General features: G+C 53.9%; 3 protein-coding genes across 3 annotated transcripts; 1 reads left to right on the forward strand and 2 right to left on the reverse strand.

Annotated features, from left to right (window-relative positions):
- Positions 1-61: 61 nt before the first annotated feature.
- Positions 62-1,406, reverse strand: J4E85_000372 (uncharacterized protein; the record flags this gene model as incomplete). The annotated part of the gene is made up of 5 exons (XM_051464664.1): positions 62-376; positions 429-934; positions 999-1,043; positions 1,098-1,243; positions 1,300-1,406. The coding sequence occupies 5 exons, from the start codon at positions 1,404-1,406 to the stop codon at positions 62-64; spliced, it is 1,119 nt and encodes a 372-aa protein (XP_051331185.1).
- A 939-nt stretch (positions 1,407-2,345) lies between these two features.
- Positions 2,346-3,188, forward strand: CBR1 (NADH-cytochrome b5 reductase; the record flags this gene model as incomplete). The annotated part of the gene is made up of 1 exon (XM_051464665.1): positions 2,346-3,188. The coding sequence occupies one exon, from the start codon at positions 2,346-2,348 to the stop codon at positions 3,186-3,188; it is 843 nt and encodes a 280-aa protein (XP_051331186.1).
- A 797-nt stretch (positions 3,189-3,985) lies between these two features.
- On the reverse strand, positions 3,986-11,338 carry J4E85_000374 (uncharacterized protein; the record flags this gene model as incomplete). The annotated part of the gene is made up of 3 exons (XM_051464666.1): positions 3,986-4,489; positions 4,549-10,546; positions 10,593-11,338. The coding sequence occupies 3 exons, from the start codon at positions 11,336-11,338 to the stop codon at positions 3,986-3,988; spliced, it is 7,248 nt and encodes a 2,415-aa protein (XP_051331187.1).
- Positions 11,339-11,566: the final 228 nt, after the last annotated feature.

The raw sequence follows: 11,566 nt of genomic DNA on the forward strand, positions 1-11,566 counted from the left end.
GCCATGGAAGAAAAGAATGATAAAGCTCACAGAGAATTGCCAGCTTTCCAGTTGTAATAGCCTAGAACTCCCGCCCAGCTACCGATGGCGAGTCTTCATATTTGTAGCACAGCACGCCCTCGCCTTCTTGATTCAACGTATCCAGAACCTCACGAACGGCAACATCTTCGGCCATGAACCCCATCCACACCGGTGTGTCTAGTGTAGTCTGCTCGACGGCGTCAACAGGAGGCCCAAAGCCCTCTATGGTCCTTGGACCGCCGATGTCAGTCAGGCGGGCGGGGTCGCGGCTCTGCCAGAGCGTCCACATGTAGTCGAGCTGGCAATGGTGAAGCCAGAAGAGCGGGTCGTTTGGAGAGGAGTAGATGTCGCTTATCTGAGCAGGCTGTTAGTATGGGAGGAAATCGCAATAGAAGAAGGTTACGTACGTCACCACCGATAGCCATGTGTCCCAGCCCATGCGGCGACTGGAACGCGTTCGTACGGATCTTGTCCTCATCTTTGACAAAACTCAGCCCATCGATGAAAGCCTGAAGCTGGTAGTAGCTCTTTGCTTCCATGGTCGCTGGGTAGATGTCTTCCCAGCCGGTACTTCCATTGAACAGATCAAAGTCAACAGCACGCGTCAAGCAGCGCGGGTTTGACGCCAGGGACTCAACAGGCCCGATGTTCAGAGACGTATTTCCAGCGAATGAGCCGTCCTTGATGCAACCATCTGTGCCGGAACCGTCGCCACCAAAAGCCTTCAGCACAGGTGAGGTGTAGATGGAGCCATTGGCGTTGGTGGACGGGTTGTCGAGAGTCCAGTCCCAGTAGGGTTGTGCACCAGTGTAGTTGCATTCGGAGCGTAGCACAGATTCGAAGACCCAGATGGCGTAGCGGTGCCAAGGTAGGAAGACACCAACCGTGTGGATGCCGTAGATTGTGACGTTGGCTAGAGAAAGACCAGTTAGTATGGGTGTTGTTTCGGTAAGCAAGGTCTCATGAAGGGTACTCACCAGCAGATTCCGGATCATTGGCGAGCGAGGGGACATCTTGGCCGCCTGTCGCATCTTGTTAGCTGACATGTATGCTTGTGGATGATGCTTAGTACCAACCTCGTGTAGCGTTGATGTGTAAGGCGACAAAGTCGTCAAACCTGGTCTTCAGAGTGCTGAATACTTCGGTACCCTTGGAAGGTGCCTGCTTCAGACATTGAACGGCATCAATATAGGCGTTCTGTTCAGAAGCGTTCAGCGTACGCCTAGGGAAATGTCAGTAGAGGCCACCGACGGGTAGCTTTTGCCCCGAACCACATACCACTCCTTCCTGATGCGCGGGTTAGAGCAGCTGCCTGCAGTCTCATTGACAGGCAATGCGCTACTCAGCGAAGCGATTGTTAACGAAAGTAGGGCTGATAGACGCATTATGATGAAATTCAAAGAACGAGTGTGGTGTGGATCCAATAGCTACTGCGGAACGAAATGCTATCTATATAGACATTTCACGATATGTCTATGCATCCGAAATATGACAGAGATTAAACCTCCATGAATACGATGAAACGACGTTGAACGGGTCTGCCTTGTAGATCTTATGTCACGTTAGTTCGCGAGTCGTGCTTCAGTCGCGGTTCCCTCAACGTTGTTGCACCGAGTCTGTGGAGCGGAGGACACAGAGCCACTGGGGATTCGCTGATCAGCATTAGCGTCGGCGTTGGGTGGTCTTGGTGATCTATTTTGACATATAGCATGTCGGTAGCTCGAAGTCGGATGCGCTGAACAACTAGCACCCGCATCCGACATCGAGCTACCATGTCTCTCGCGTGGTATACCTAGCAGTTGGTACACTCAAACGCGGTGTTTGGAAGTAATGTTTCCGCTTTTGGTAAGGTCTGTCTAGCATGGACGCACGCGTTCCGGGGAATTTTAGGGCGTCATGGGCCTCTCTCTGGCCACATAGTGTTGAAGCTCTGCGAAATGCGATGGTTTAGGGGTGAAGTTCAGTAATCACGTGCCAAGGCGCCTGAGCTCGCATCAATGCGAACCAGGATTATGATGTAAAAGTCTGGGGCTGTGCAAACAGTCAAATCTTGTCGTAAGTTGGTCAATTGATGTAGGCATCTGGTGGAGTGAAGAGATTCTGGGTGCGATTCCCCAATGCGCGCATGCGATGCGATGATGCGCTTGAACCCTGCCAAGTCTCGTCTCAGCAGCCAATCGGGGGGATAGGTCGTCGGGGAATTGTCACGGCGACCCTGTCAGTTCTCCTTCTCCCCACCTCTTCACTTTCCTTATCCTCTCCCCCCGCTTCCTACCTTACTTAATTGCTCCTTCCCCCCTCGTGAGCCGACAATGCCATCACTCATGGAGCTCCTACCTATCGCGGTAGCTTTTGCTGCTGTCATAGGAGGTTTCCTCTGGTACAGCAGCAGCAGCGGTGGAAGCCGCAAGGTGCTGAAGCCGACGGAATTCCAGGACTTCAAGCTCTCGGAGAAGACTGTCCTCTCGCACAATACCGCCATCTACCGATTCGACCTCCCGCGTCCTACCGATACCCTTGGCCTTCCCATCGGCCAGCACATCTCCCTCGCCGCTACCATCGCCGGCCAGCCCAAAGAAGTCGTCCGCTCGTACACACCGATCACATCCGACGAAGACAAGGGTCATGTCGACCTGCTCATCAAGTCATACCCCACCGGAAACATCTCCAAGCACGTCGCGAGCTTGAACATTGGAGACACAATCAAGGTCAAAGGCCCCAAGGGAGCTATGGTCTACACACCCAACATGGTTAGGCATTTCGGTATGATCGCTGGTGGCACTGGTATCACGCCTATGCTCCAGATCGCGAAGGCCATCATGCGCGGACGCTCTACTGGTGACAAGACCGCCGTCGACCTTATTTTCGCCAACGTCAACCCCGAGGATATCCTGCTCAAGGACGACTTGGATGCGCTAGCGGCCAAGGACCCCAAGTTCAATGTCCACTACGTTCTGAACAACCCACCCGAGAACTGGACCGGCGGCACTGGTTTCGTTACTGCCGATATGATCAAGGAGAAGCTGCCCGCGCCTGCGAGCGATGTTAAGATCCTCATTTGCGGACCACCGCCCATGGTTGCGGCCATGAAGAAGGCAACCGAGAGCCTGGGTTATGCCAAGGCAAAGCCAGTCAGCAAGCTCGAGGACCAAGTCTTCTGCTTCTAGATGCTGGGGACGTTAGCTCGCCAGATATATTAATTAGATGTTGACATTTTCGACTAATTGATACCATTGCAATACACCATAACATCCAGCCCAACACCATTGAATTACTTTACGCGTGCATGTTGTTATCCTGAAGGCCGTTCGTATTACAAAAGTCCACAGACTAGCATTCAATCGAAGCCTACTATAGTAAAGTAGAAGAAGAACAATTGCAAAATAATTACATGTATGTAAAACAATCAAAGCGCTCATCGTCGACGTCCAAAAGATATCATGATGCTGACGGAAACGCCTTGTCAAAAACAACAAAACCATGCGAATGCCAACCGGACCCAGGGTATTCAGAGCTCGTAGCGCAGCGTAACATAACAGTCCAGCAGCCGCCTAAATAAACGCCCTCGACCTGATTACAACACGAACCGTCCTCTTCCTCTTGATAGTGCCAGTACCCGCAGCGCCGATACCGCCAACAGCGCTATCCCCATCGTCACCGGGTGTAGCCTCGTCCTCGTCATCCGTAATCTCTACATCCATTTGATCGCCCTCAAGTGGGGAACCACCTGGTGTATCATTCCCCAGAACCTTTGCCAGGGTATTATACTCCTTCTCGTCCAACTCCACCACTTGCGTAACAGGAGCAGCAGGGGCAACAGCAGCAGCGCGCCGCCACTGATAGTTCCTAACTGCGTCATCAACAACTCTCGTTGCAAAGCCCTCTTCTTCTTCCAACGGCGGGCTCAGCTTCATGATAGGATACCGGGATCTCCATGCTCCCCTCCCCTCAGAGATCCCATCTACTACAAAAAACCCTTCTGACCGCTGACACGACGGAGACCGGAGCGTAAACTGCCGCCGTACTTTCCTTTGTCGGCTGCGGAGACTTCGCCCATCTCGCCCATGAGGAGGCCGATGGAACTGCCTCGTCGTGAACGCGTGTCGCCAGCCTCACTTGCTGGTGCGTTGGGGACGCCGAGTGCGCTACGGCGCTCAACGCGGAGATTCTTCCAGCCTTCAAGTTCGCGTTCGAGACGTAGTGTCTTCTCTCGTTCCTCGCGGAGTTCGCGCTCGGCGCGCTTAGCGGCGAGTTGATTGGTCGAGTCGGAAGATTGGAGATCGTCGATGGTAGCGAGCAGGCTGGAGATCTTGTCGCGCGACTTGTTGAGGTCGTCCATGACAGACGCGTTTTGCTTGTCGCGGCGCTCGATTTGAGTCTGTAGGTCCTTCACCGTACGGTCCACGTTGCGGACGCTACGCGATTCGGAGAGACGAGTGGATTCACTGTCTTCAAGGGCTTTTTCGAGCTGGTGGAAACGTTAGCATCGATCGACAATGTGAGTTAGTGTGGTCTGAGTCAACATACCTCTTGAATGCGTCCATGGAGGAAGCGGACGTCCTTGCCAGCTGAGCCGCTGTAGCCCTTCGTCTCGAGATCGACCAAGCGGAGTTGCAGGTCCTTCAGACCCTTCTCGACAGCCGCCTTGTCCTTGTGAAGCTTCACATTGGCTTCTCGTTCAGCTACGATATCCTTTTGCAGCTCTTGGGCAAGGGCCTCTGCGCGGCGCATCTTGCCTACCGCAGCAGCAGTGATGTCCTCCTGTTGTGCCAAGCCGGACTTGAGCTCCAACAAGTCACGGTCGTAAGCAGCTGCATTGCGCATAGCTGGAGACTCTGAGCGAGAGAGTTCATCGAGCGTATCAGCAGCTTCTTGCAGACGCGATTCGAGACGCTTCTTTTCTTCGATGGCGGAATCGCGCTCGGCTGCAAGGTCATCAACGTTGGTGCGCAGATTCCGGACCTGTGATAGCAGGCTGACGATCTTGGATTGCGCTTCGTTATGCGCGTTAGCGGCTTCGTCGCGCGAGTTGGAGATGGTTTGCAGAGTCATCTCAAGACGACTCTTCTCCTTTGCCCAGGTCGACGAGTTAAGCAGCTCGTCGTCCCATTTGTTCCTCAGCTCCTCAATCTCTTCCCGTAGTCGGCCATTCTCTTCGCGAACGTGGATTACGTTCTCGCGCTCCTGGTCGATTTCCTGGGTAAGGGATGCCAGCTCAGACTGGTACTTCTTGCGTGTCTGCTCAAGCGAGGTTTCGCTGTCCTCGACGTCATGAGCGTGCTGACTTCTGTAATCTTCGAGCTCGTTCTGTAGTCGTTTCTTGGCTTGCAGAGCTGTCTGTAGGTCGGTCGAGAGGTCTTCAACACGTTCGTCGTACCGTTGAACCGTTCGCTGCAAGTCCTCGACCATACCGTCCATCTCTTTCCGCTCAGCCATGATCGTTGCGCTAGTCTCTTCAGCTTCCCGCGCTTGAGTCTTGGCGAATTGCTCAGCACGAGATGCTCTCAATACAGCAATCTCCGCTTGTTCCAACTTGCTGAAGTATTCGTCGGCCCTGCTCTTGTACAGGTTTAAGCTTGACTGTACATCGACTAATGTCGATGTCTCATTGTCCAGTCGGATCTGGAGATCAGCAAATTCTTGGAGAAGCTGGTTATGGTTGGCGTGCTCTTCCTCTCGCTCGTTAGTGAGATCTTCGAGCTCAGCTTGCATCTCGCGGAGCTCAGACTCTAACGAGAGCTTGACCTGCTTGATGTCGTCAAAAGCCGTCTTGGCGTCGGCGAGTTCATTGATGGCGGTGTTGTGAGCCTGTACAATCGATTTACGCGATTGCTCTTGGGATGTCAAGAGATCGAACAGCTGTTCGTGAGACTTCGTCTGGACTTCCTGGTAGGAGAGTTGACCGGAACGAAGGCTATGCTCAAGGGCAGAAACCTTGGTAGCAGAGTCGTCAAGCATGTCATGCAGACGGTAGTTCTCACGCTCCAGTTTCTGCACCCTTCGAACAGAGGGGCTATCATCCTGCCAGCCGTTGCGCTCAGGCGAGCGCCCAAGCTGTTCTTGAAGGTGTTTGTTCTGCATTTCCGACATCTGCAGCTGGTTTTGCACCATCTCAAGCTCGGCAGCCATGTCCATGCGATTGTTGAACGCGACTGTGTCAACAGTTCGGTCAGAACGTGCGGAGTCGTGTGTAGCATTGCTGATGTGTCGCTGGTTAGTGGGTGTGTTCGTAATGGAGAATGGCCGCTTGTTCTCGCTGTCTTTGCGGTTGTGTGTAGGCGTTTGACGAGCATTGGCTTGATTGACTTGGCTGCTGTTCATTTCCTCTAGCAGAGCACGCTTCGAGTTGGCATGGCGTGCATCCATGTCATGAAGCTCGCCCTCATGCCTTTCTCGGAGCTCGTCAAGCTGAGCCTCAGCACGCGAGTATCGCTCTGATGCTACGCGCAAAGCTTGGTTCGCAGCCTCCAGGCGCTCGGCAATGTCCACCGTCCTGACAATGTCAGGCTTTGCAGCATCGTAAGTGATTGCGACATCGGCCGAGTCTGGGTCAAAGACCTTGCGGAGAAGCATAAGCTGTCGATGGCATTCCTCCAGTTCCTGATTGGTGTTGTCAAGCGATGATTGAACCGCCTTTGTGTTGGCTTGAGCTTGTGTACGTAGCTGGCGTTCAGTCTCGAGCTTGCGGTTGACATCTGCGAGTTGTAGGTTGATGGTAGAGGAGGCCTGCTCTGCGTTGCGACTTGTCTTATGCTCTCTTGCAAGCTCGTGGTTGAGGTCCTCAAGACTGAGCGACAACTTCTCTTTCTGCTTCTCCAAAGATGCGATCGTGAGCTGTGCGTCTTCGAGCTGACGGTAAAGGCGCTTGTTGTCTTCCTCAGCCTTGGACTTCTCGTGAGTCAACTGGGTGATCTTCACACGATGAGTGTCACCAGCTCGCGAGTTTGATCGCGCAATGTCTAAGTTCTTTTGTTGAAGTTTGTTGAGGAGTGCACGGTTGTCGTTCTCAGATGCTGTAAGTCTCCCCTTGATGGTGACTATCTCGCGTTCGAGACGCTCCTTTTGCTGGTCGTTGCGCTCCTTGAATGAGTCTGAGTCGGCGAGCATCTGCGTCAAGTTGTGAACCTGTTCGGCCAAGTCGTCACGCTCTGCCTCGAGTTGGTCAAGCTGTTGATCTTTTTCTTCCAGCTCGCGTTGCTGGATGGCTTGTCGTTCGGAAGCCAGCCTTGATTGCGCACGTTCTGCTTGAGCATCGGCATCCAACTTCTGCTCTTCCAGCTTAAGGTATTTCTCGCGAAGGCTGCGGAGTTCGTTCTGGTACTCTTTCCGCTCGTTCTCGTGTGCTGTGCGAGTTTCCGTAGCTCGTCGAAGAACGTCCTGCTGAGCGTACATCTCCTTCTCAATAGTGATCTTGGATTCGTTCAACGCATCGTAGTCGCGCTTGAGCGTGTCGTACTTGTGCTCTCCAAGCATCTCAACATCGTCGCGTGATTGTCTTTCCCGACTGAGCTCCTTTTGGACAGCAAAGAGCTCAGCCTTGAGGGCTTCTGTCTGCTCTTCCAACAGCTTCCGACTTTCACTGTACTCAGCGTCCTCGGACAGTTTCTCCTCAAGTAAACGTTTTGCGTCTGCGGCTTCACGTTCGAGCTGTTGCTTTTGGGAGCGTACAGCATCCAGCTCCGCCTTTGCGTCACGGAGGCGGCTTTGGAGATCGTCATGCTTTGAAGCCAGGGTTCGCTTTTCATCGTCAAACAGTCGGCGGTCGTTCTCGTAGTTCTTGAGGTCGGTCTTCAGGATCGCGAGCTCGCTTTCCTTACGTCTGATCAGATCTTCATAGCTAGTCGATGTCGATGACAGATCCGCCATTTGATTACGGATTTGCCGATTCTCATCGAGGAGTTCTTTGATCTGGTTCTTGCCGGCCTGTACCTCCTTCTGTGAAGCTGCCAACTTGATGTCGAGGTCCTGGTCTGTCTTGAGAAGTTTATGTTCGAGGTCCTCGAGCTTTCGCTCCTTCAATGACAGGTGGCTCTTGAGCATCTTGATTTCCTGGTTCATCGTCTCCTCAGCCTGGCTTCTTTGAGATTGTTTGATCTCAAGCTCTTTGAGCTGCTGATCCAGACGCGCGTTCTGCTCCTCTAGCTCCTGTGTTTCGCCCTCGAGCTTACTGATGATTTGCCCTGCTTGTTCCAGCTCCTTGCGCAGATGTTCGACCTCCTCCTCAGTCCTCCTCTTCGCTTCCATGAGATCGTCTAGCTGGTCTTCGAGTTGATCCTGATCTTCGATAGCACCAGCCAGCTTTTCGGAAAGCTCAGTCTCACGGAGCTGAAGACGCTTGAAGATCTCTTCCTTGTCCAAGGCAAGCGCACGTTCGCTTTCAAGCGTCTTCTGGATACGTTGGATATCCATTTCTGCGCGCCTTCGCTCGTCCTCGACCCGCTGTCTTTCGGCAGCTTCTTGTTGCATCTTTTCCTCGAGCTGGTGGATCATCTCGTCGCGCTTCTTGACCTCTGCTGCTTGACGTGTCGCACCAAGCATAGGCCTCATCCGGGCGAAGAGCCTCCACCATGGGTTCGACTGCATGTCAAGGTAGACCTGGAAGTTGCGCTGAATGATCCGAGTGGCCTCGGCTCGATAAAGACGTTTGTGAGCCAGACGACGTTGCACAAATCCACGAGCTGTGGACTGGAAACGAATCATAATATCGCGGATGAGCGCATCGCGTTGATCTTCGAGTTCGGCAAGGACACCGGCCCTGAAGAAAACCTTTGTGATTCCGACACGGTACAATGACCTATCAAGGTTGATCTTTTCGAGAATCATGTTGGCCGCGACCTGCCCTTCGAGATAGCCTCTGGGAAGATCTCTGCAGAGTACCTCGTATCTCTGGCGGAATTCCACGAAAGGAAGTCGGTTGGGGAAACCAGTACGTGCGATACGTATACCTTCCAGAACACCATTGCAACGCAACTGGTCAAGGACAAGAGGTGCGCTGAATTGCTTTGGTCGCTTCTTGTGATTTGGAAGAATACATCGGACGAAATGGGGGTGGGTGGAGTGGAGCTGAGTCATGAGCGTCGCCAGTTGCTCTTTGTGGCGTTGAGCGACGGTACGGAAGAGGCCCTTCTTGACGCGGCTGCGTGCTCCGCCCATTCCATCGTCCGCATCGGCACAGTCAACAAAGAGGTTAGCGATTTGCTTGTCGGCAGAACCAGCCAAAAGACGGGTGACGTTGTCGTTCAACGGGTCCTTGTTCTTTTCCAGCCAGTTCTCCGTCGAATACTCTACTTCGGCAGCGTAGTGGGTGAGGACGAAACCTTGGGTAAGGAGTGATCGCTTGTACTTAGTGCTCTTGCGGTCCCATAATGAATGGAGCTTCTCAGTGAAGCTCTTGTCGGTGGCTTTGGGCATAACACTGTCTTCGTCCAGGCAGGAGAAGATACCAATAGGGTTTGGTAGCTCGATCAGGTCGATTGTCGGCTGAAGATCGCGGCCAAAGTCGATGAACTTCCATTCTATCTGTTCGCGTGCGTATTCTTCTTGTTCTAAAACGAACATGTGATGGTTGAAAAATTGTTGTAGCTTCTCATTAGTGTAGTTGATACAGAGTTGTTCAAAACTGTTCTCGTCGAAGATTTCGAAACCGGCGATATCCAGCACGCCGATGAAATGTGAGTCGTCTCCACCACCGCCGGTCTGGTCGAGCTGGCGATTGATACGGTCGACAAGGTCACCGAAGCCACGCTCGTAGATACCCTTTGCGAGGGCATCGATGGAAAGATTGACTTGTTCGGGTGTCTGAACTTTTTCAACCCACTCTCTGCCGGCCTTGACGCGGGGGTGCAAAAGGGCTTTGATGAAGTCATCGGCGGAGATGCCGAGTAATTGGGCGACTATCTGGGCTTGCTGCTCAGCTGCAAGATTCAGTGTAGCCTGGTCTGCCCGCCGACTCTCCTTGACGGCCCGGATGTTGCCGAGATGCAGGACTGCAGCGACCGTCTTCAAGATGGCCGATTGCTCCTTGTCGGTAAAGCCCATGACATGGAAAGCTTCAATCAAGCCATTCCACTCATCTCGGTCATCCACACCGGAAATTACGTCGTTGCCATGCCTTGTGTACTCAAAGTCGTCTGTGTCTTTGTTGTCCAAGAAGAATTCCTGCTTCATTTGGCTCTGTGCGCCGCGCAGCAGCTGATAGAAGACGTGGTAGTTGCGCTCGTTTGAGTTGAGGCGCACGACTCTTGACTTCTCCAACAGATACCAGTCTATGTACGCGCCAGCGATGTGTCCGGCGCGGGAGAATTCGATCCTGATGAACTTTCCGAAACGAGACGAGTTGTTATTCCGCACCGTTTGCGCGTTACCGAAGGCTTCGAGGATGGGATTGGCTCGTAATATCTGCTCGGATAGGTTGGAGAGGTGGCGGCCTCCTGACTTTGCCCGTGGGGTTTCCGAGTTGGCGACGGCGGCTAGATACTGGATGACCTTCTTGGTGTTCTCCGTCTTACCAGCACCGGATTCTCCGCTGTAGAGGGTCAGTTACGGCTGGTTTAGATGTTGGGCTAACTCACGTCACGAGAATACTCTGGTTGGTGCCTTCCTCTATGAGATTCCGGAAGGCATGATCAGCCATGGCGAAGATATGCGGCTTGGTCTCCTCCCTGCTCCGCCCCCGGTACATGTTGATGTACTCTCGCGAGTAGATGGGCAGCGGGCAGTAGGGGTTCACGGTGACGAGAAACAGTCCGGAGTAGGTGTAAATCAGGTCGGCCTGGTATCGCATGTGGAGGTTGTGGATGACCGAGGGCTCGTTCAGATGGGTGAGTTCCGCCATGTCGTCGGCCTTGTCGAACTTGGCCGGATTGACCTTGTCGATGGCGTCGGCGTCGACATCCTGCTGTGTGCCATTGTCGCATTGGACGAGGATGCGGCCGCCCGGCAGGTCCTCGACGACCCATCCGCGGACGAAGGCCGTGACAGGATCCCTAAGCCAGACATAGCGCTTGCCGGAGAAGTCGTTCTCGCCTTCCACGATGCCACCCAGGCGCGGAGCAGCGTCGTCGTCCTCGGAGATGAACTGCGGGGCAAAGGTGCCGACGGGCGTGCTGTTGCGGTTCGAGTTGGAGCGCAGGCGTGCCGAGTCACTGCGGCCCAGCGGCGGGCTGGTGAGGTTGGTGAGGGAGCGGTTGCGCAGGTGGCCCATGGGGGAGTCGTCGGCCTCGTGGAGCGGCGAGGAGACCGAGTTCCTGGCAAAGGGAGTGCCGCGCGAGTTGCGGGCGAAGGGTCGGCCATTCGGCGCGGGCCCGTTCGCGCTCATGGTGGTGAGTGGTGGTGGTGTTGTCGTGGTGCAGTCGTCGTCGTATCCGAAGGGGTCATTTGGGCTTAGTTGATTGACATTGCCCCAGTATGTACAGTAGTATGCGGGGACGCGGGTGCAGACATGCAAAAGGAACCCTAGGGAGGCTTTGCTGGTACAGACGCTGCACGTAAAGTTGTTGTAAACAATGACAGCCGCTGGGGCCCCTAGCAACAGCCGGGGTCGTGA

This window comes from Alternaria conjuncta (assembly GCF_024043145.1).
Source record: "Alternaria conjuncta strain BMP 0040 chromosome Unknown scaffold_1, whole genome shotgun sequence".
Classification (NCBI taxonomy): Eukaryota; Fungi; Ascomycota; class Dothideomycetes; order Pleosporales; family Pleosporaceae; genus Alternaria; species Alternaria conjuncta.